Raw genomic sequence first — 22744 nt, 5'->3', positions numbered from 1 at the left:
TATGTTTCATGTTGACATTTTCAACATTTATTTTACATTGTTTCAATAATTTTCATTTGTACAGACAATATAATATTTGCACACAGACCTATCTTTGTTGTTCTCACACTGCCGGTTACAGGAACACACAGACAGCAGACGTTGCTTGCTGCTCCTTCGATCATCTCGCCTCAGTAGTTCACGTGACTATAGCTTTTAGTGAGGAAACTGGACAACAGCTACTCGTAAACAGACATTGAGTTTTCACATGAAGCCCAAAACACATCACTATCAAAAAAAAACAAAAACAAAACGGAGCAAACAAAAATATGTTCACCGATTTCCTAAGCCTTAAATAAATACTATATTCAACATACATTTAATCTTTTCCATCCTCACACATGTACCACACTGTTTTTCACAAGGTGTGCAAACACTGGGGGAGAATAGTCATAAATAATTTATTTTCATTTTTTTTGGATGATGCCATGAGCGAATGTCAAATAATTGGGTGGGAGCGAAATGCTTGTAACAGAACCTCTTGACTGAGGAATGCTGGAAAAGTAAGAAGGGTGAGAAGACGAGGATTTCAAGAGACGACCAAGCTGGGAATGGAATCAAAATAGAGCTTGAGGAATGTGAACATGAGAGAATTACAGCACATGATGATGATGATGATGACGACGATGATGAAGTGTATTTAGACTTTGAAATCCAGCAGGTTACAGTCAATCTTGTAGTAAACATAGGGGTAATACTCCTGTTGGCTCAGGTTCAGCCCCGGAATGTCCATGGAGGCCTGAAACACACACACACACACACACACACACACACACACACACACACAAACACACACACACACACACACACACACACACACACACACACACACACACACACACACAGGTGAGTGCCATTCATGACAGTGGTCACCTTCACAGCATTTCATAGACAACAAACGTATGTTTGTCTGTCCTGATTATATGTTTATCATGCCAACAAGGCTCCATCGGCTTCTGCAGACTCACGTCGATGATGGCGGCGCTGCTGTCCAGGTGTTTGTACAGGTCGTACAGCACCTCCCTCAGCTTCTTCATGTTCCTCTTGTTGGGCTGCAGCAGCATGGCCTGGAAGTTCACCGGCAGCCCGTACCTGCACACCACACCACAGCTCTGTCAGGTCGTGGATGGATGGGTGGGTGGGTGGGTGGATGGATGATCGACCTCCTCACCTTAATACAGACTCCACAAACACTCGCAGAGCTTTTATGTGAATCCAGGCAATGAAGGCTTCGCTGAAATTCACTTTCAGCCATCGTACCAGCGGCCCCTGAGAAAAAAGAAAACAGCACATCAATTTTCTCTTCTTCTTCTTTTTTTTTTTTTTTTTTCAAAAATTGCATTCAATTATTTGATCGTCAGTAATCAAGGATAACGAGCTCCGCTATCTATACCATTACATATTATAAAAGTATTTTTGGTGAAAAGTGCCAACGCACAAACTGTTTCTTCTTGTCAGTGGATAAGCGCGTCATCTCTTCCTTGTCCGCCTTCATTTCCTCCTCATTGTACTGGAAATCACGCACCGTAAACCTGGACCAAGGAACGCGACAAAGAGCAGGAGGAGAAAAAAAAACTGTCAACACACACACACACACACACACACACACTAACTAACACACGTGATGGAAAACACGCATCAATAGTTAAGAGCACTTGATCAAAAAGAACACGTAGCCCACACAACCAAATCCCCATTGTGATGCTAATTGTTCGGGGGGGGTTGGCCGGCGAGAGGAGCATTGACTCTGGTGCCGCAGTACCAGTTTGAACAGCTTTGCGGCTTCATCAGAGAGAAAAAAAAGGCAAAGAATTTGATGACGTATGAAGATGATTGCAGGGTCTTTTTTTGCCTTACTTGTTTTCTCTGGCCTTGTGCTTGAAGTCATCGATGGCCTTCCTGAAGAGCGTCACGCTGAACAGGCCGCTCTCATTGTCTTCAAACAGCAGCCTGTCAGAGCACAACATCAACACAAATACACAAGGGTCTCACACTCTCCACCAGGTGACACCAGAACTCAGCAGCGCGCCTCTGTGTGCGAAACGTCTCTAATCATCCGGTTACATTAGCCAAAGGTCAGCTGCTTTTCACATTATCACGTCCACCGGTTGGCCCTTTTTTTTCTTCTTCTTCTTCTTCTTCTTCTTTTTTTTTTAACAGGTCAAGCGTGAAAAAGTCCCTCACTGTGATCCGTGACAGTTTGGTCCAACTTGCAGAGGAAACGAGCGGAAGAGAGGTGACATTTTCCAAAAAGAATCTGTCTTGCTGCAGTCTACTCGAGCGCTTTTATGATTTAGAGTGATTCTTTTTTTTCCCATTGTGTATCCTCTACTTGAATATGCCAACAGAATATGCATTTTCGGATAATAAATGATTCCACGCAGAGTCGCTCTAAATGATTTAATTTACTAATTTATTTCATTTGAAAAGGTCTTATTGTTCTTTTTTCTATTGCTCTTCTTTCAGTATGCGTGTAAATCTTAAGGACAAACGGAGCAGTGATTGAACTGAGGACAACATTTTTAAAACATGTCCCCTATATACAGCAAGTCCAAATACCATGTATATAGAATTCTCAGCCAACTGACTGCACGGAATCAAGCCTACACACATATTTATATTTTACAAAATATTAAGAGCTATATCTTATAAACAACCTTACTTTGTGGAGCGCGGCACTACCATTTCAGCCAGGGTTTCATAGGTCTTCTGCCAGTCGCCGTAGCCAGTCCTGTTGAGAGATCACACCAATATTCTCACGCCGCTGCCCGCAAAGATTCATCACAGCGTCACTGCTGGCTCGGTCAAAATGTAAAAAAAAAAAAACAACACCAAAACTCTCAACAATCTCATAACGAGTCCACAAAAGGAAAACTTAGGGCAGGATATAAACTGACCACTTTTAATATTACATTTTTAATCTGTCTTGAGGTTAAAACTGAGACCAAATCGTCCTTTAAGAGAAAGCTGCAGGACCTAATTGTCATTACCAGGGAGGTGCACTTACTTTGGCACAACCACCAGCATGGTAATCAGGTACTCAGAGTCCAGGACAAAGTCCTCCTTCTTCACGATGTCAGCCAAACTCCTGGTCAACAAGCTCCCCCTAAAGGAAGACGGAGGCAGTGCGTCGTCACTCGGCGCAGGCTGCAGGCTGCAGGCTGCACATTGACACGGATGATGGCAACCGGTGACGGTTCCATTGACTTACGCATTCTTCCTCTCCAGGTTCTGCAGGTTTCCCTTCAGGTTGTTGTAGGCCGAGGCTCTGGCCTTCAGGTCATTGTCGATCTGAGTTGCTTGCTGGGAAGAAAAAAAAAAACAACAATAAAAAAAAAAACAAATAGATGTGTGACGGCGCACAGTGGCTCCACGAGCGCCGCCCGTGTGTTTGTTCCCGGCTGTTTACACTGAAGCCAGACGCTCATGTGATCCCACAGGATCACATGAGGCAAAAGAGGCGGGACTTGTGCCAGGGTTGGGATACCTTGGAGATGATCTCGGAGATGTTCTTCAGCGACTGTTTGATGGGGTACTTGGCCATGTCCCACTGAAATCTGGTGATATAAGTAACCAGGTCAACTGCAGAGGGGAGAACAAGCCATCGGCTGCTGTTTATTTCCATTTGCACAGTCCATCCATACATATTGAGCGCACATCTAATACGACAATCTATAATGTTTTTGCTCCTTTTTTTCCTCTCGGCCGCTGCCTGACAGCAGCCGACGACGGAGGCGCACGACGGCGGTTACCTCCGTTGGCGAGCAGGTTCTCCTGGACTTTGTCCCGGCTGTCCTCCAGAACGTCGGCCATGTACTGAGCAACCTTCTTCACAACGCTGACACACAAGCCAGGACAGCGGGCACAGAGACACGTAAGGACTTTTGTTTTGTTTTGTTTGTTTGTTTATTTGTTTTTTTATCAGAAATCATATCGCTGTGATATCAGGTTGGAATTGTTTACCTTTCCACAAAGGTGTCCAGTTTGGCCAGTTCGTCTGAGAGGCCCACCAAAACATCCAGCGTCCCCACCTAATTTGGGCGCAGAAACACACCAGAGTTTGAAACTACTTGCAGATTTCGTGCGGCGTGAGGTGATGCTTTGTCTCACCTTGAGATCAGGAATGTTGAACTTGTTGTTGGCGGACAAGTTGTTGGGCCGCGTGGTTGCCACCATCAGCTTGTCCCAGGTCTGCTGGCACGTCTTCTCTCCCGGAGCGGAGATCAGCCAGAATTCCGTCATGGCTGCTGGCTGGAGGGTTGGTCCACTGGTGCAGAAGTGGCTGCAGAACAAAGAGTTGAAATGCAGGAGAAGACTGACTGACTGACTCCTCTCGCCAGTATTCTCTTTATATGTCCAGGTGAATCACTCAAAACTGTGACTCTTTAATTCATCATCAGTCTTAGTGGATGTGGGATTAAAAGTCCAAAGTCAAAAGAAAAGTTATTACAAAATATGATCTTACATATATATATATATATATATATATATATATATATATATATATATATATATATATATATATATATATACATAAATAAAATTAGTAGTAGTAGTGAGGGAGGGGATACAAATATTTGATCATCTGACTTTGCTTCACATTACTTCCTCAGTGGTCTTGGTTGACACGTTTGGGCTGCTTTTTGCTCTAGTGGTAGAAAAATAAAATAAAATAAAATACATTACTATCATTATTATTATTATTATTATTATTATTATTATTATTCAATATGCGAGAATAGCACTACTTTCAAGAAAGACACACACGTGACCCCGTGTGAGTGTGTAAATGTGTGCAATGAATCAGAGTCATGTTATCCATCCGTTTCTTTTCCGCTTTTTTTTTGGGGGGGGAGGGATTCTTTCCTCTTTATGAGTCGCGCACTTCCTCACACTTCTGCCCAGCGCAGTGTGTTGCGTACTGTCGACTCACACTGACAACATCAGTGAGCGGACACACATACATACAGAGTCCGCACGTCTGCTGACTGGCGGTCATATGATCACCTTCTGCTCTCGCTGCCTGCCTGCCTGCCTGCCTGCCTACCTGCACGGCGCGCGCTCAAAGACAAATGAATTCACCCGCGCGCGTGAAACACTGACGGCTGCGTGCGCTGACGAGCGACAAATGCGAGGGTCTCTTCACACTCGGCGTTGTCGCGCTGTTTGGGTCAGAAACTAGGTGCTATAACACCGGTTCAGCCCTGCTCGGTGCTCGTGTTGACAGCTAGCCGACACCGAGGCGCTGCTTTAGCGCCGCAGTCCGCGCGGTGTGTCACGACGTCAGCGGTCGACGCTCTTCCGTCGACTCACCTGTGTGTCCAACGGCCTCGACGTTTGGTCCCGGCGTCGCAGTCCCTTTGGAATAAATAAATTAAAAACAATAAAGGCTACAGCTTCCCGAACATGGCGCGAATAATGGCAGGGCTTTTCAGATCCGACGGTGCCTCCTCCAGTAGCAGCAGCAGCAGCAGCAGCAGCAACAGCGGCACGGCTCAAGCTCGCTCAAAGTCAGCTGATCAGGACTGCCCGTGGTGCGCCTGCGCCGTGACTGCTGCCCGCTGCGCTGCCTTCACGTGACCGACAACCCTCATAAAAACACATTGCAAAAAAAGTGCTTTAACAATTATTATTATTATTATTATTATTATTATTATTATTATTATTATTATTATTATTATTATTATTATTGATTTAATTTTAATTTTAGTTAAAGTAAGTCAGAATGATGGCGGTTGGTGGTGGTAGTGCACCAGTTTGTTGTTGTCATAAAACCTCAAGAAGACGAAGAAGAAGCGCTTTGTTAAGTTGCATGTACAATTGTTTTCTGACAGTAATATGTGTGTTTATAGGTTGCAAAGGCCTCGACGTATTCATCTTGGTCGTCTTGCTCAAAAATACACATTTATTTGAGCGTGCTGCAGTGAGTGGAGAGTCAATCATCATCACCTGAATGTGAGATACAATATATGAGGCATTTAACAGTTTATGGTATCGAACCCTGAGGAACACATGGAACTGAGAATCACAGGGCCTTATAGAAGTGGCACAAAGGACATAGCATGCATAGCACCATCAGGTCAGGGTCCACGGTGTAATAACAGGAGGATAAAACTGCACATTGTGCAGGAAGCTGCAGCCAGTGGGGCTGACTAATTTTGTCTCCTGAAAAAATAATTTTTCGCACTCCTTTAACACCATTGAGCACTTTATGGAAAAAGGGGAAATTAGAAAATATATTCCCTTTTTTTTTATTTGTCTTAAAATTGTACACTTGACCTTTTCTTTTTAATATAATTTCAGATGCGACACGTTTTTAAAGCGTTTAACACACTACCAGAATACATCTGTTTCCCTGTACACATGGGTTACTTTATGACATGAGCGCACACCAAAACTGTTAACAATCCCCTGGCTGGTCATTATATAAATACATAAAACATCAGAACCTGGAAAACCAGTCTGTTCAACTGTAAATATTTGAGATGCAGTAGCAGAGGTGTATTAAATTGTATCATGACTGAAAATGGTCCAAGTAATGACAATTTCGGTGTGACATGTATTGTGTGTCAAACAATATTTGGTGTTACTTTCTTATTATTGCTACGCAGACGCAGACGACCCTTTCAACGCTACTTCGGAGCACTGACCTTTGAGTTAAACATTAGGTATTCTTGTTGTTGTTCTGTACATCTTGTTCTCCTCCCCCGACACACATTCCTGAAAGCTATATGCGTCATATCGAGTTTACATATATATATATATATATATATATATATATATATATATACATATGGCTACATATTACGTATTTCCGACCGTCTTAAATGCAACATAGTTGGCGGTGGGGCTGGATCGTTCTGAGCAGGGAGCTCAATAGCGCCCTCGTTTGGTAAAGGGGAACTATCTGCTGTCAAACACAATTATCAAATGTAATATAAAACATCCACATAGTCTTACAGAGAGAGGCTGTCATTGTGGACGCTAAATGTCTGACTCTTGTTTTTTTTGACGCCGAGTTTGTCATTAATTCAGACTTTTTTAAAAAGAAAAACAACTGCTGCCATTGGGAGGCGCTATTGCTGTGAGACAGCAACAATAACTTTATTGGAGCCATTTAACCCAGGTGTTTAACCCGACTGAGTACACATATAAACTTCTTCTAAGTTTTGGAAACTAACAACCATAAACCATAAACAAACGGAACTGGCACGTCTGTTTTTTGTTTGTTTCATTTTTCGACCTATTTGTGCAGATTAACCTCAGTCACCATGTAGTTGCTGTCTCTATCGTCTGAAGGAGTGACGCTACTTCTGAGCATCAAAAAGTTCATTTTAATACCAATGCAGCCTATTCCTCAGGGATATTAGCGTGGCAATACAGCATGTAATCAGGAATGTTAAGTGAGTCCCGTTTCAATCTCTTAATCAGAATCCGAATCAGCTTTATTGGCCAGGTTTGTACTGCCAAACAAAGAATTTGACTCTGGCTTTTACTACTTGGGTTGAAAAACAAACAAACAAAAAAAACAAATAAGTAAAAAGAATAAAGTAAGGGTAAACAAGTAAACAATGGGCAACCGGAAGTATAAATAAACTATAAACAGTGTGCAACTTGGTGGAGTAACATAAGGATCTATATACAAGTCTACATAGTATATATAAATAAAATATATATCGAGATACATATAGATATGCAAGTATTCGTTAAATGTGCTCAGTCTGTCTAATATTCCTAAATGCACAGCAAAGAGGGTCAGACTGCTAAAAGCCTTTGGAAATAATAGTGTCAGGTTGGTACCTTCAAGAATTGTTCTTATTGTTGGTAAACTGGAGTTTTCTGGGTCGCAATTGTCCCGAGTTCCTGTTGGTGTCCCTGTCAGAAAGCAGAGATAAGATATATAGGGCAGCTCCAAAAAAGCTGATGAGCTGGGCAGTACCCTGTCAGGATGTTCTGATCCCCCAAAGACTTACATGTCATATGATCACAGTGACCTTAGGCTGTTGCACAGAGTTCCCCATCACAATGAAGAAAAAAGGAACTCAGACACATGGACTACAACAGGAGTCACCAACCTGTTGGGCACTGACAGCTACTTTGTGGGGTCCTGAGTCTTATGAAGGGCAACCACTTTGCTACACTCTCCTGAAATTACACACTCTCTCACTTATATATTATTATTAATGATACTCATGTATGTGAAGACACTTATCAAGTTAATGAGTTCTCAGTAATTATCAACAATACCCTAATAAGGTTGGATAAAATTTAATTTTAGGCGCAGCTCGCTCTATCTATCTATCTATCTATCTATCTATCTATCTATCTATGTATCATCTATCTATCTATGTATCTATGTATCTATCTATGTATGTATGTATCTATGTATGTATGTATGTATGTATGTATGTATCTATGTATCTATGTATGTATCTATTTTTTGTGGCTACATAAACTTTTCTTAGGTCAGTGTTGCAACACACTAAAATAAATATTTTTCTATTTCTTTTTAAAATTGTGTGTTGTTATTATTTGTGGTCTAGTGGTGGTAAGTTTACACAGTGGCAACTGTGTAAATGACAGAGTAGCCAACTCTGGGGCACTGTGTTTGTGAAGGTGGGCCATAAATCAAGTCGAAGTGGGTTGCAGCGGCACAATAACAAGTATTTCTCAACTCCACCGCGCAAGAGTAAACACGAGCTGCCTGCCAGTCGGCCTGCCTGCCTGCCTGCCTGCTTAGCGAGGCCTTAGGACCGCTTGATGGACTCGGGCGGCCATGTATGGAAAGTTTGCAGTTATGTAACGTCGCGGGTCTACGGCGGCCTCGGCGATCTTCGGAAATACATATTTGGTTGCCTTGGCTCAGCAGCGCGGACGCCCATTGGCGGCGCTCAAGCTCGGAGCCCCGCCCATTGGCCTTCGGTTGCCTTTTCCACTCCGCCCCGCTGCTGGCTGCTCGGCTCCGGTAGTTCCTCCTCCACACCCTCGCAAGGCCGACGGAGAGACACTCGATCTGGCTGCCACTCGCTCCCGCTGCCCTCCCCCTCCTCCTCCAACCAAACATATGGCAACGGGTCGCCTTCTTTCTTACATCGTTGTGTCCACTACTCTTTAAAAATTCCGCCGAAAAAGAGAAGACGATTTTCTAACGCATACCTGCCGTTATCTCACGTAAGTAGCGCGCGGCGGAACGCTGGGTGGTAGAAGGCGGGGGGCTCGAGCTGCCTTGGACTCGGCAGGCGGACGTAACATGGCGGGCTGCTCGTCCTCGCGCTCTGCCTTGCCGCACATGACAGGCTGGGCTCGCCGAGCGCCGTGCCTGTGACTGACTGACACGGCCCGTCCGATCACGTTCGAAGGCTGCGACCACGCTATCGGGCCGTCCACAACATCTTTGTGGACGTGCCGCCCTCGTGTTGTGTTTGTCGGCGGCGGTGTTAGCGGAATGCTACGAGGTGACTAGCTAGCGTAATCTCCGCTCGACGGCGCAGCCGGATCAAGCCGGGCTGCCTGCCCCGTCTCGGCGGCGTGTCTGCTTGCAATGGCGCTTCCTGTGTTTTGGTTGTTTTTTTTACGCCTTAAACGTTTGGATTGTTAAAAAAAATAATAATTAATTAATTAAAAAAAAAAAAAATGTTTGAGGGATTGTAGTGTTTTGGTGTCCTACGCGGACTACTGAGTAGTTAAGTCAGACGGTGTCTCTGCTGTTACGATAGCTAATGTGTGCTAATATCGCTCAAAAACAGACAAACTAAATGCTAATACGCTCGTTCGATTAGTTGTGCTGAAGTTTATTTTTGGCCTTTTGTTGAACCCATTGGCTGTTTTCTCTTCCCATTCATATCGTTCACGTCGCTTGAATCGGAGACATTCCGAGTTGACGTCAGCGGTTCAACGTAACGATTGTTGGTTCGCAAGTTTTGGTCACAACAGTCGAGAACCTCTTGCGCCACGGACACTGTGAACTTTGCTATAATCGTGTCATAATCCCGAAGTCATTAGAACCCTGCCGCAGGCTCAGCTGCTGCTGCTGTTGCTGTTGCTGTCGTCGTGTGTTTGTGTCATTCTTAGCACGCGATCAAGCGCCGTGACGTCACTGATGTTGTGCCTCTTCTGCCTGTCACCCCAGGGCTCCCCCGGCTCGGCACAGGTGTATGAGCGGTACCCAGTGGGCCTAGGGGCGGCCCTCTACCGGGAGCACTTTGACTTCAACGCTGAGCCGCCTTGGGATCCTAGCTGATAGTGGGACAGGTCCATCTCCTGACTTGTCCATGTAAGTGTCCCAGGGGTTTTATCCTGACAACACACACACACACACACACACACCCCTGGCAAAATCCAGATTCCTTTGTAAAACATGTGTTATTTGTCACTATTGAAATTGGGGGTTTTATTGCTGGAGGCTTTTTTTTCCCAACACTGCTGCTTTCTTGCTTGTGTGTGACCTATTAATGGTGGCCTTTTCTTTTCTTTTTTTTTAATCCAAACTGGATTTTCATTCCTCTTCAAAAAAAATTCTAACAATTTCTCGCGACATGACAAGATTTTCTGAAAACTAAATAACTTTGAAAAGCAAAAAAAACCACAAAAACAATAGTGTGTGCTCTGACCACCTGATTTTGAACAGTACACATTTTTGTGTGCGTATGTGTGACCGTGCCATTTGTTATTAACACCAGTTACCACTTCTCTATTTCTCTCCCCTGCAGTTTGTTGCATACCGGCAGGACCCCATTGGCTCAGTCGTGACACTTGGACTTGCAAGTTCGTTCTTTATGATTGTCGGCTTAGCGGAATACGGTTGAGATGAAGGGATTCACTGACAAACCCAGCTACATGATTGAACTCCTGGAGGGAGGGGCGACCCTCGGCGACGTCATCGATGGACACATCTGCGAGCAGGCGCTGGTGAGTTGCAGTGTTTTGTAATAACGTCTTCAAGTCCGTCCCCAGACTGCAGCGCGGCGTGATTAATAATCCAAAAAGCTCTCTCCAGGAAACAGCATTCTGGTTATTGCTAATCTTTGAGCTAAGCTTCGCTAGGATCTTTTTGTGGATAGAGGGTTTTTTTCTTTCTTTCTTTCTTTCTCGGGGTTGGATGTGTTTGCGCTGACCTGGCTCCCCCTCTGCTGCACTGTCAGGTGGAGAAGAGTGCGTTTGTGGTGGGCGACCTGGGAGCGCTGATGCGGCAGCACCTGTCCTGGCAGAGCACGCTGCCCCAGCTGCAGCCCTACTACCCGCTGAGGCACAACAGCAGCCCCGCGGTGGTCGAGGTGCTGGCGTCGCTGGGCCTGGGCTTCGTCTGCGTCAACAAGGTGTGTTTGCACTTCGCCCGCCCCCTCGTCGGGTTTAATCGTCCTTGCCTTTCATCCGCGCAAAAAGCCGTTGACTGTTTTTCTAGAGAATTTGCAAAGCACTTCATTGATTGGTAGGCGGCTAATGACGCACTCAGGTTACGCAACACCTGTGGGACATTTTTAGGCGGCTTTCAGCGGGGCTTTTAGAGACTTTGTGCGGTCACTTGCCCAAACGGCCGTTTCCTTTCTCTCTCTCGTCTCCCAGGCTGAAATGAGCCTGGTGCTGGAGCACGGTGTCCCACCAGAATCCATCATTTTGTCGGGCGTCTGCAAGCAGCAGGCTACCATCAAGTACGCAGCCAAGAACAACGTTCAGCATCTCCTGTGCGAAAACGAGGCCGAGTTGTCAAAGGTCTCCCGCCTGCACCCCAACGCAAAGTAAGGACTGAGGGCCGAGGCGTCGCAGGAACCAAAAGACTCGTTCGTTTGGCGCGAATCCGCGACTCACCTGTCGACCGCCTGCCTCCCCCCAGGTTGCTGCTGCAGTTGTCCACCCAGGCCCACGCCGCCGAGACCAGCGTGGCCTTCGGCTTCTCCCTGAAGAGCAGCCGGCACCTGCTGGAGGCCGCCAAGGAGCTGGGCCTGCAGGTGGTGGGCGTGTCCTTCCACGTGCCCGCCTCCTGCGAGGACCTGGAGGAGGCCTACGCACACGCGCTGTCGGACGCCCGCTGCGTGTTCGACATGGGGGTGAGTGAGACGCTCATCCATGAATCCCTCCTCCAGTAGTTTCTTTTTTTTTTTTTTAAATCCTTTGTCATAAACTGAGTGCGATCTCTCCTCAGGTGGACCTGGGCTTCAACATGAACATCCTGGACATTGGTGGCGGATTCACCGGCTCAGACTTTCAGCTCAAACAGGTGAGAGGCGAACCTCTGAAACGTCCTGGGACGTCTTGCTGTCTCCTCGGAGCTCAGGTTGATCTGCAGCCTCTGAATTATTATTTATTTCTTTTCTTTTGTCCCACCCTCAGGTGGAGTCTGTGGTCCGGCCGCTGCTGGACGCCTACTTCAGCCCGCTGTCCGGCGTGCAGGTGTTGGCCCAGCCAGGCAGCTTCTACGTGTCGTCGGCCTTCAGCCTGGCGGTCAGCGTGATCGGGAAGGAGCTGGTGAACCGCGGCTGGGACAGCCTGGCTCCAGGTGAGCGGTCCCTCTGAAAGTCACCGCAGGGCGACCGAGGACAGTTTGTGCTCTCGTGTCCAGGTTTGCCCCTCGCACGCGGGGCTGTTGAGTAATCCGCCACGAAACAAAGTCCTTTGCGGCGTTCCCTGCCTGTGAATAACACAGCCGGCTCTATATTTACACAGGTGACAACAATGAAGACACAGAGTTCCTGTACCACATGAACGAAGGCGTTTACGGCCCGTTCAGCTGCAAGCTGCTGGGAAACTCTGTCGCCACGCCGTCCGTGCACAAGGTCAGAAGCCCTCCACTGGTTTAGACTCGGGGTGTTGGGGTGCGGGGGGGGAATCCAGGAAGTTTTCTGACGTTTCTGTGTTCTTCTCTCCCCCAGCACGCGCTGTGTGCGGAGGAGCCGGTGTATCCCAGCAGCCTGTGGGGGCCCTCGCTGGACCAGCTGGACCACGTGGTGGAGCGCTGCCTGCTGCCGGAGCTCAGCGTGGGAGACTGGCTGCTCTTCTCCAACATGGGAGCGTGCGGCCTGGACGAGGTCCGCTCGCTCCAGCTGCCCGTCTACTACGCCGTGTCCACGTCCGACTGGTGCGTACCAAGCCGCGCCACACTTCCCACTCAAGCTGAAGGGCTTGTTGGGACAGAACTCAACCCAAAGTCTCGTCTCGTCTCGTCTGCAGGTTCGACATGCAGGAGGCCGGCGTGGCCCTGGACAGCGCCGTCAAGAACTTCTGCACGGTGGCGTGCAGTGCGTAGCTCCTCCCTCCCAGCCGCCCGTCCCAGCCGGACCTCCTCGACGTCTCGTCTACCTCCCACCGTGTGAGAGGAGAGGTCGGCGAGGAATGCGGGGCAGGGGTACGAGACGCGGTCAACATTCCAGCCACCGTGGGGGGAGGGGGGGGGGGCGAAAGGAAAAAGGCAGTGTCCTTCTCCTTCCTCCAGGACTTTAGTCTCCCTTCAGAATTGGAAAAAACCAAATTGAATCTAGAAGATCTTCCCTCTGCCGACTGAAGAAGGACAAACTCTCACCAAGCTCAAAATGACCTTATGCAACAAAATGGACGACTCTGTCGAGATGGCGACGCCCCCCCCCTCCCCCACCAACAGCGTGGGGGTGGGGGAGGGGGGCGGTTTGTTTCCTAAATCAAATTCAGTTTACACAAATGTTCCAATTGATTTAAAAAAAAAAAAAAAAAATCATATTCTCTATCAATTAGCTGTTGACAGTCGTGTAAATCATGTCTGTTCAACGTCGAACATACTTTTTTTTTTTTTGTCTTGTTTAGATGATTTATGAAGAATCAATGCCTGATGTGAAGTCTCTACTTCAGACTCTCTCTCTTTCACTGTCTCTCTCTCTCGTCACTGTCTGTCACTCTGTCTCTCTCGCTCTCTCGCTCTCTCTCTCTCTCTCTCTCTCTCTCTAACGACTCACAAACAATAATGTCAACGTTTTCTTTCCTCACTTCACTGCTTTTTATTTATTTTGATTCAGAGTGTGTTCAGCGCTCCACTTTGTGTGTGTTTTAACCAGGTATTATACTGTGGCCCATCTGACAGTGTTCTCCTGATAGCATATTGATGTGTTTTGTTTTGTTTTGTTTTGTTTTTTTTGTAACGCTACATGGGATTAAAACAAAAAAAAAGTGTGCTGTGATTGCAATCTGTGACCTCGGTGGTTTCCCCCCCCTTCACTGGAAAGGCATGAACCCTAATGCACTCCGCAGCTCTAACAATGAGGTAAAAACCTGGTTCTCAAACACACACAGGTTCTTTTGGAAGTTTTTCCTTTTATATATAAAAAAAAAAGACTGGTTTACTCAGATATCTGTTAGGAAATGTGTTTTTTTGGATCTGAACAACTAGCAGAGGAGCGGTTTCTGAAGAGTGCTGAAACACACTGTAAAAAAAGTGATCCGTGTACAGCAGATCTGCAAGAACATTTCTCTCTAGCCAAAATGAAAGCTGTGCTAGTTTAAACCAACTGCAGTGCAACTGACAAATACATGCAAGGATTCTTTTTTTTTTTTTTTTTTCATGTCTCTTTACTAAAGTTTTATGGACACAGTGCACAGTTTTGTGTTCAACTAAATATGTTGCATCTAAAAACATCTGACTCAGCTGCAGTTTTTCTTCTCTTCTTTCTTTTTTTTTAAGTTTGTTTTTTTTGTTTGTTTTTTTTAAGAATCCTGCCCTGGTGCGTTTAAAAATGACTAATGTATTAATTACTTGCTTGTCTAAGGCACTAATGGACCATAGCCTGTTTTTGACTGTAAATTTGTGCTTGTTAAAGTAATGAAAGTGATTAATTTAATACATTTCTGACCGAAATCAACCACCTTGTGTTTGTGTGATCTTTGAGAAGTTTTTCCTCGGTTGGAGAAAAAGAAAAAGAAAAAAAAAAACATTTCTTCTTTTATGGCTCATGTTCTTTGGTCAGACGTGAGCTTAACGCTGAGCTCGAATCCAGATTTAGAACATGAGTAATAAGATCTTCCCTATGGCTGTAACTGGCAATTATAGCAGGTGTTGTCATACACAGAAATGAGTAACCAAAACCCCTTTAACCACCCGAGTATAATAAGTATAATAATAATAATAATGTGTTTTTCTTTAACAAGTTCAACAACATAATTCTCTTCCACACAGGATGCATTCAACAAGATGCCATTGGTAAAATGACTGGCTGTGTTGCATAGTAATGAAACCAACTTCCACCTGGAACTGTTGTACAAGAAGAGCCTGGAACTGGCAACATCGGATCAAATATTTGCTAACTCATGAGTTTACCAACTCCCCATCGAGTCATCTTCAAATTATTGCCGCGATGCAGGTTATTGCCTTCTTTTATTATTTTATTATTGCCCGTTAAAAGTAATTGAACTGTAATCGGAGAACAAATTGGTATTTCGTTATTTGCTGCTAAACTTAAAAAAAAATAAAAAATCTGTCTAAAGCGCCGTGTTCAATTACAACAGAACAGACCACAGATCCTATCAAGCGTTAGCGTTAGCAGGAACAGACGAGCACGCAATTTGAAGTCAGCAGTTTCTTCCCCTGGGTTTTTTGTAAGACAGGAAACAAAAATGCCAGAGGGAAAACAAGCCGCACAGCTGGAATTCAGCATTCAGTCACGGGAAACTGTTTGTAAGGGTTAAATAGGGATGGTAATTACACTCACAATATGACAGATTTTGGATGACGTGTGAGAGTCGCTGGTGCTGATCACTACTTGGCTTTACTGGGGTGTTGTCGAAACCGATTCCCCAATGGGACAGGTGACTGACCTGACAGGGTCGTGGCGTCCCCACAGTGCAGTCAGTGCTTGGTGGGGGACACTTTCCTCTCAGGACTCTGCAAATGCAAAATAAATAGTGTAATGCTAATTAGCATTTGGGAGCTCAATGACAGACAGACAGACAGACTGGCATATTCTTTGTCAAATATTGAAGCAAAAACACTTTTTCCTAAACACATTGGGGGGAGAGGTGTCAGGTGGGGGAGGGCGGTGGGGATTGTATGTGGTTTCGCTGGGTATCGCATGGCTTGCATGGTCACCCTGCATATAAACTCACTAGTCATGAGAATAATAGTGGATTAGTAGAACAATTGTTTTTCTGTTTTTTTGTTGTTTTTTTTTCTACCAATTTGTAAATGGCAGACTTAAATAACTCAGATTGACACATAGCTTGCAATGGCTAATTAACAATCAGCCATGGGTAGCCTGTGTGTGTGTGTGTAAGTCGGTAGTTGTGCGAAAAGGCCCAAAGTGCAAGGTTTTCGCGATGGAAATACGTTGGAGTCGTCCGAAGTGAAACAATCTTTCGGCGCTAACACACAAGGCGGTGACGAGACAGCAGCGAGCTAGCTCAATGTTGTGCTGTGGCAGAGCGACATGATGAAAGTGCCACAGATTTGACACCATGCTAGCTCTGGAGACACCTTGCATCAGTTGCCTTCTCCCTCCACGAGCAGAATATTGCTGCCGAGCTTGCCATTGGCCAGAGAATGTAGCATGATGTGACGTCATGCAACAAGGACCGCCCATTAGCTCATTTTCTCGACACCCCATTGGTCAGACCTCAGCCACGTACCACGTGACCGGGAGTTGGGTCGCCCCTGGCCACGCCCCCTACACCTAGCCATCCTCCGTGGGACGTGAAGGCGCCTGTACCACGTCTGCTGGCACCGGAAATTACCGCACGTGACATCCGCGCCGGTCACCCGGAACCGCGGAACTCGGCCCAACGTTCCCAGTGAGTGCACAAAAAGTTTTTTCAGGTTATTGGCCCGGAGTGCTCCCATTGGTCAGTTTGTGCACTATGCAAATGAGGTCGGCTACGTCAGATCCTGAACTTGTGCGCCATTTTTTCCTCAATAGGGGGAAGAAAGGGACAAAAGCTGACCAAAAAAAAAAGGGAAAAAAAGAGAAGAACTTATCTTCGGCCGAGAGGGGGGGGGGCAGGCTCGTAAACAACGCCTTCCGTATTTGATTTACACTCCTTATCAGACGGCGGGTGCGGACGGACGGACGGACGGACGGAGGATGCTGCTGCTGCTGCTGCTGGTGGTGGTGGCGTGAGGCGTCTGCGTGCAGTACCTGAGGCGGACGCAGCGCTTTGCGGACACGCACAGTTGAGGAGGGCCGGTGGTGTGAAGTGTGAGGGCGAGACGACGTTCACCCCGTCGGAGGTGACACGGCGACGACTGACGTTGCGCCCTCACCCGAAAACAAAATATTCTGTGAACGAGGTAACTAACCCGGCGGGCGAGCGGGCGAGCGGGTGTGTGAGGGAGGGAGACCGAGCCTCGGAACGGAAGAGGCGGCGCGGTCGTCTCGGTGTCCCCGGCGTGTAGCTGTCAGCTCAGCGGGGGACTCTTGACAAGGGAGCCGGTGCGGGCTGCACACACAGCGGCGTTGGGTGAAAGGATGCCGGGGGAGGGGGGGGGGGAGAGTTCGCGTCAGTTTGGCGCATTGATAAAACTCGCACCAAGTTGTTGTTGTTGTTGTTGTTTTTTTAGCACCTCGGCACGTAAACTACACATTGATGCGTGGAGACGCCGAGTGACTTTAGCCGCTAGCTGCCGAGTGTTTTTGGCCGATGTTGCGTTGTCTCGTTGGTCTGCGTGCGTGCGTGTGTGTGTGTGTGTGTGTGTCCTGAGATGACACCCACCCACCCACACACACACACACACACACCATCCAGTCACAGTGTCGTTATCGTGATTGTGCCGTCAAGCACCATATCCCCCCCCCCCCCCCCCTCCTCCTCTAACACGCTTTGCCCACCACTTGATCCGCGCACGAGCCTCCTTCCTTCCTGTCATCGCGCGACTGAAGTGATGACACTGTGCAGTTGCTCGTTTTGGTGCACTTTGGTTGTTGCCCACAACATTAAACGTGTCACTCTTTAATGTTGTTTATATTTACATCTGCTGTCGTCACTGCCTGCTGCTGCAGCTAATAACGGTGCAGCGTGTTTTTGGAAAGTACCCAGGGCTTCATTCAATAGCATGTAGCACTAAGGCAATCAGGTGTGTGTGTGTGTGTGTGTGTGTGTGTGTGTGTGTGTGTGTGTGTGTGTGTGTGTGTGTGTGTGTGTTGCACGTTGTGACATGTGTATTTTCCCCTCTAGCGGCTTATTATTGTAACAACTCATTCAAAATGGCTGCTTCCATGTAGACACTAGCATTTAGCTTAGCACAGCCTGATTCATCTCCCACCCTCGTGATTACTACGGTTACATTTGGTATGTGATTTTATTTTTATTTTTTTTTAAACCACCACCCCATCCCCCAGGCTGATGAATCACCAGGTTGCGATTCATGCCAGTGTTCCATGACTTTAGAACTGATCTCTTTTTTTTCTCTCCTCCTCCTCCTCCTCCCTTTTTTCTTTTCTCTCCCAAGTGTCTGAGGAATAATGTATCAGCTTCCAGTGGGAAACGTCGAGAAGATCCGAAAGGCACGCAAAGCGGTGAAGAGTGCCTTGAGTGAGATCGGCCTTGAGGACTGCCAAGGCTGGCTGAAGGTGCGTCCCATCGCAGACCACACGGAGCCCTGGAGACCTCCACACGTTCAGCACGTTGCACAACTGGGACTGGAAACTGGCCTTTAAGAGAGCCGGCGGGCTACATTTATTGAATCATTACTGTTCACTCTTTCATTCTTTGTTTAAGGTTTCAAATATTTGCAATTCTGATCAACTTAAAAATTGTAAATTTTAAAAAATATATATATTTTACATTTTACGTGTACTTCTATTTTTGTATTGAAAGGTTACCGTCGATGGATTTGATTATGGATCATTGAGAGATGATATTCTAAGGGTCACATTTTGTAATAATAATGTTATACGTTTGTTTACTCACTAGGAAGAATTAATTAACTTAATTGCAGAGCAACAACAGCTGGCATCCAGTGGCGATTGCAGGAATTTAGTGGCTGCAATTCCAACCTCCCGGCTGCCGACTCGTCTTATCTACGAAGAGCTGCACCGCGTCCCCACACACCGACATTGTTCTCTTGTCATTTGCTGTTTAGGATTTCAATGCAAGCGAGAAAAACTCAAAAGACGATGAGGCCTTCAGTGAGACGGAGTGGCTCGACTTCACTCACAGCAGCAAGCTGCAGAAAAGGGTAATTCTGGCCTTTAGTGGCCGGCCCGTCGGCTTTCACTCCCCACATCAGTCAAGAAGTGTTTGCCTTCGCTCTGCAGTGTTTGACAACCACTCCCTCCTCTCCGCAGTGGCCCTACCGCTCTCGATCCCTGTGCTGCGCCATGTGCAAGTACTCCACGCAGAACCTCTACACCTTCAGGAACCACGTGACGCGATGCCACTCGTACATGAAGGCGGTGTGCGCGCTGGCCTCCTGCCCCCAGTGCGTGTTCACCGGCCACCCGCGGGTGGTCAAGAAGCACATGCTCCTCTTCCACTCGAAGGTGCTCCCCATCCAGACGCCGGCGTCGGTGGCCCCGCGCCTCACCGAGCGCTACCAGTGCGTCAGGTGCTCCTTCCCGAGCTCGTCCATCTTCGCCATGAAGAAGCACGTCATCCTCAAGCACCTGGAGCACCTGGCCGAGACCTACATCGGCTACACGTTGAACGTTCAGGGCCGCGTGGCCGTCAAGGTCTACCGCTGCAAGGTGTGCCTCATGAACACGGGCAACCTGGACCAGATGTTGCACCACATGCTGGTGGAGCCGTCGCACTACGCCGTCAGCACGCAGGTGCAGAACTTGATATACGAGAACAAGAACTACACGGTCAAGTCGGTGCCCAACGGCAACAGCCTGTTTGTGACGCTGCCGAGCATCGCGCCCAAGTCGCAGCAGCAGGCGCAGCTGCTCAACAGCAAGTCGTTGATGTTGCCCAGCAACGGCCAGGTGGGCGGGACGGTGGTGGCGCTGCAGCAGGTGCAGGGCGGTGGGAACGCCACCGCTCTGTTCTGCACGCCGGGGAGCAACCAGGCGGCGTTCCTGCCGCCGCAGGCCTCGGCGCTGGTGCAGCTAGCTAGCGCCGAGGCCAAGGGGCTGCTCCAGCCCGGCGCCACCATAGCCCTCCGCAGCGCTTTGCCTCAGGGGCCGTCGGTGGTCCAGCTGCCCACCGTGTCCAACGTGTCTCTGAAGCCCACCCAGGTGGCGCTCAGCCCCGCCCAGCCGCAGCAGAGCCAGAACGCGCCGCACATCCTGCTGCCGTCGGGGCTGCAGGCTAACGTGGCGGGCGCCGCCGCGGCCGCGGCCGCTCCCAAGGCAGCGGCGGCCGTGCTGGCGCAGGGCGCCGCCAACAACCAGCTGGCCCTCAAGGGCACCATGCTGACCTCGCAGTCGCTGCTCAGCCACCTGATCCCCACGGGCAACAAGGTGAACGGGCTGCCCACCTACACCTTCGCCCCGCTGCAGGTGGCGGTGCCGGCCGCGCTGGGCTCGGCTCTCAAGCCCGTCGCCCAGCCCAACAACGCGGTGCCGCAGACCAAGAAGTGGATCACGTGCCCGTTCTGCAACGAGCTCTTCCCTTCCAACGTCTTCGACATGCACACCGAGGTGGCGCACCAGACCAAGGCGGCGTCCAGCCGCTCGGAGAGCGTGGCGGCGCGGGCCTCCTTCCTCAAGAAGATGCCCGACAAGACGGTCAAGTGCCTGACGTGCCGGGTGCAGCTGTCGGAGAAGAACGTCTTCCAGCACCTGCTGCACGGTCTGAGCTGCCTGTACTGCTCCTCGGCCTTCTACTCCATCAAGCACCTCATCGAGCACGTCAAGCAGCACGCCAGCAAGCCCGCCTCAAAGGAGGTCTTCTACGACCTGCTGAGGAACAAGTTCGGGCTCTACTCCAACGGCGTGGCCGGCATCCTCTTCCCGTACCTGGACATCAACGCCACGTCGCCCAAGGAGATCCTGGGCGACGTGGAGGTCAGCCTGGCCCTCATCACCAACTCCCTGGAGCCCGTGTACCTGAAGCTGCAGCCGGGCAGCCAGCCGGAGATCTGCCCGGCGGCGCCGGTCAAGATCAACAGCTCCTTCTGTCCGTTCTGCAGCGAGAAGTTCCCCGGCGAGGCCCAGCACCTGGAGCACCTGAAGCAGAAGCACTTTGTGGCGCCCACCGTCCACGCCGTGCTCAAGACCGACGCCTTCAAGTGCGTGTACTGCAACGGCGTGTACACGGGGAAGGTGACGCAGCACGCGGTGATGCTGCACATCCAGCGGTGCCGCTGCTCGCCCAAACAGCAGGCGCTGAAAATCACCACGGCGCCGCCGCCCTCGCAGCTGCAGCCGCAACACACCCTGAAGCCCACGCCGCAGCTGACCCAGACGTCGGGACTCTACTTCCTGCAGGTGCCGCAGGGGATGACGGTCAAACAGGCTCTGGCCCCGGTGGGCGTGAGCGTGCCGGCCGTGTCGGCGGCGATGGAGGCGGAGCAGAAGTCCAAGAAGCGGCTGGAGGCGGCGCTGAAGGAGGTGATGGAGGCCAACAAGCGCGAGCGCGAGCAGCAGGCGGTCGTGCGCAGGATGCGGCAGCTGGAGAAGCTGCCGCCGCCGCCGCCGCCGCCGGCCGCTCCTCCTCCTCCTCTTCCTCCTCCTCTGCAGCCGCAGCCCCCCAACCCTCGTCTCCTTCAGCCGAAGCCTCTGGCGGCGCCGCTCAGCATCAGCAGCATCATCAGCAGCAGCAGCAGCAGCAGCAGCCCCAGCGTGAAGCTGGCGCCCAAGCCCAAGGTGCCCAAGAATCGCGCCAGCGAGAAGCGCAAGGACTTCGTATCCAATTACTTCAACAGCAACCCGTACGCCACCAAGGCCGAGTGCGAGGAGCTGTGCCGGCACCTGGCGCTGTCTAAGTCGGAGCTGGCCGCACAGTTCTGCAACAAGCGCAGCCGATGCATGAAGAGCCTGAGGAGGAGCAAGACGGCCGTCCTGCTCGGCTTCAACATGACCGAAGTCGCCAAAGTCAAGCACAACCTCCTCATCCCAAAGCTGCAGGCAGCCGCAGCCGCAGCCGCAGCTGCAGCCGCAGCCGCAGCCGCTGGCAAGCAGCCGCAGGTGGATCCAGGACCCGCATCAGAACCAGGACCGGGACCGGCAGGAGAGAGAGGGAACGCAAAGGTTCCCAACGGGGAACCGGTGGAGCCAATGGAGTGACGTCGCGTGAACGTTTTGAATGTACAGCAGTCTGAGGGGGGAAGAAAAACTAAAGAAACAAAAAAATAAACTGCATTTGTCCCCAATTAAAAAACAGAGTATATGACAAATATTTCAATAATGGCCTTTTGCGTTTAGCTGTTAGACGTTCATCCTGCAGTTGCATTTAATGTCACGTCACTTCCTGGAGGAAGGCGGTTAACAGTAGAGCGTCGTTGATGTGGTTTGAATTCATGCAGCAGAGCTCCGTTCTGTAGCACATCAGAAACCAGACTGCAGCTGGTCTCCATTTAATAGAGGCCTCACCTTCACTCTCTGAGCTGGTTACTGTTTCCCCCTTTGCACCAGCTGCTTTCTGGACCTTTTGCACCCTTTTATTTAAGCCTGTGTGTTTAAAAACTTTTGTTTTTATTTTTTTATTATTGCTGCTTTTTGTTTAATATCAAGACTTGGGTGCAACTCATCACCCCAGGACCCCCCCCTCCCCCTTTCCTCTGTAAATTGACGTTTGGTTTTATATAATTAACCTATTTGTTGTCTATTTCTTTATTTTCATTCACTATTATAGTTTTTTAAACCCCCGCCCCCGC

At 48.9% G+C, this 22744-nt stretch overlaps 3 protein-coding genes across 6 annotated transcripts; 2 read left to right on the top strand and 1 right to left on the bottom strand.

The window, feature by feature from the left end:
- Window positions 1-4: 4 nt before the first annotated feature.
- Window positions 5-5533, bottom strand: atp6v1c1b (ATPase H+ transporting V1 subunit C1b). Of its 2 annotated transcripts, none has more exons than XM_076017339.1 (13): window positions 5353-5533; window positions 4150-4321; window positions 4003-4070; window positions 3792-3877; window positions 3527-3621; window positions 3251-3342; window positions 3047-3145; window positions 2702-2770; window positions 1897-1989; window positions 1478-1571; window positions 1211-1308; window positions 1008-1131; window positions 5-778 (listed from the first exon to the last, which is right to left on the bottom strand). In XM_076017339.1, exons 2-13 carry the CDS (start codon window positions 4279-4281, stop codon window positions 680-682), a joined length of 1149 nt encoding a protein of 382 aa, XP_075873454.1. In that variant the 5' UTR covers window positions 4282-4321; window positions 5353-5533; the 3' UTR covers window positions 5-679. The 2 variants fall into 2 exon arrangements, with proteins under 2 accessions (XP_075873454.1, XP_075873455.1); XM_076017340.1 differs by having other exon boundaries at window positions 5234-5362.
- A 3458-nt stretch (window positions 5534-8991) lies between these two features.
- azin1b (antizyme inhibitor 1b) lies at window positions 8992-14858 on the top strand. Of its 2 annotated transcripts, none has more exons than XM_076017329.1 (11): window positions 8992-9210; window positions 10169-10312; window positions 10749-10947; window positions 11181-11354; window positions 11602-11774; window positions 11870-12083; window positions 12179-12253; window positions 12367-12532; window positions 12700-12764; window positions 12942-13111; window positions 13204-14858. In XM_076017329.1, the coding sequence occupies exons 3-11, from the start codon at window positions 10846-10848 to the stop codon at window positions 13277-13279; spliced, it is 1215 nt and encodes a 404-aa protein (XP_075873444.1). In that variant the 5' UTR covers window positions 8992-9210; window positions 10169-10312; window positions 10749-10845; the 3' UTR covers window positions 13280-14858. The 2 variants fall into 2 exon arrangements, with proteins under 2 accessions (XP_075873444.1, XP_075873443.1); XM_076017328.1 differs by having other exon boundaries at window positions 8993-9210; window positions 12700-12809; window positions 12906-13111.
- A 1776-nt stretch (window positions 14859-16634) lies between these two features.
- adnp2b (ADNP homeobox 2b) lies at window positions 16635-22154 on the top strand. Of its 2 annotated transcripts, XM_076017305.1 has the most exons (5): window positions 16635-16779; window positions 17034-17275; window positions 18434-18554; window positions 19067-19162; window positions 19272-22154. In XM_076017305.1, the coding sequence occupies exons 3-5, from the start codon at window positions 18447-18449 to the stop codon at window positions 22152-22154; spliced, it is 3087 nt and encodes a 1028-aa protein (XP_075873420.1). In that variant the 5' UTR covers window positions 16635-16779; window positions 17034-17275; window positions 18434-18446. The 2 variants fall into 2 exon arrangements, with proteins under 2 accessions (XP_075873420.1, XP_075873419.1); XM_076017304.1 differs by having other exon boundaries at window positions 16635-17275.
- Window positions 22155-22744: the final 590 nt, after the last annotated feature.

Source organism: Nelusetta ayraudi, unplaced genomic scaffold (genome assembly GCF_046127955.1).
Source record: "Nelusetta ayraudi isolate G7.1 ecotype Tasmania unplaced genomic scaffold, CSIRO-AGI_Nayr_v1 ptg000313l, whole genome shotgun sequence".
NCBI classification, from domain to species: domain Eukaryota; kingdom Metazoa; phylum Chordata; class Actinopteri; order Tetraodontiformes; family Monacanthidae; genus Nelusetta; species Nelusetta ayraudi.
Note: the sequence above shows the minus strand (reverse complement) of the source record. Positions and strands in the feature narration are given on the sequence as shown.

What these genes read in the sequence shown, in the direction of transcription:
- atp6v1c1b (XM_076017339.1), bottom strand. Translation starts at nt 4,281, where the DNA reads ATGACGGAATTCTGGCTGATCTCCGCTCCGGGAGAGAAGACGTGCCAG. An exon ending in GAACCTGCTCGCCAACGGAG is followed by an intron (nt 3,622 to 3,791) that starts GTAACCGCCGTC and finishes TCCCCTCTGCAG; the next exon opens with TTGACCTGGTTACTTATATC. An exon ending in AACCTGGAGAGGAAGAATGC is followed by an intron (nt 3,146 to 3,250) that starts GTAAGTCAATGG and finishes GTCTTCCTTTAG; the next exon opens with GGGGAGCTTGTTGACCAGGA.
- azin1b (XM_076017328.1), top strand. Translation starts at nt 10,846, where the DNA reads ATGAAGGGATTCACTGACAAACCCAGCTACATGATTGAACTCCTGGAG. An exon ending in GCTTCGTCTGCGTCAACAAG is followed by an intron (nt 11,355 to 11,601) that starts GTGTGTTTGCAC and finishes CTCGTCTCCCAG; the next exon opens with GCTGAAATGAGCCTGGTGCT. An exon ending in CCACGCCGTCCGTGCACAAG is followed by an intron (nt 12,810 to 12,905) that starts GTCAGAAGCCCT and finishes TCTCTCCCCCAG; the next exon opens with CACGCGCTGTGTGCGGAGGA.
- adnp2b (XM_076017305.1), top strand. Translation starts at nt 18,447, where the DNA reads ATGTATCAGCTTCCAGTGGGAAACGTCGAGAAGATCCGAAAGGCACGC. An exon ending in ACTGCCAAGGCTGGCTGAAG is followed by an intron (nt 18,555 to 19,066) that starts GTGCGTCCCATC and finishes TTTGCTGTTTAG; the next exon opens with GATTTCAATGCAAGCGAGAA. An exon ending in GCAGCAAGCTGCAGAAAAGG is followed by an intron (nt 19,163 to 19,271) that starts GTAATTCTGGCC and finishes TCCTCTCCGCAG; the next exon opens with TGGCCCTACCGCTCTCGATC.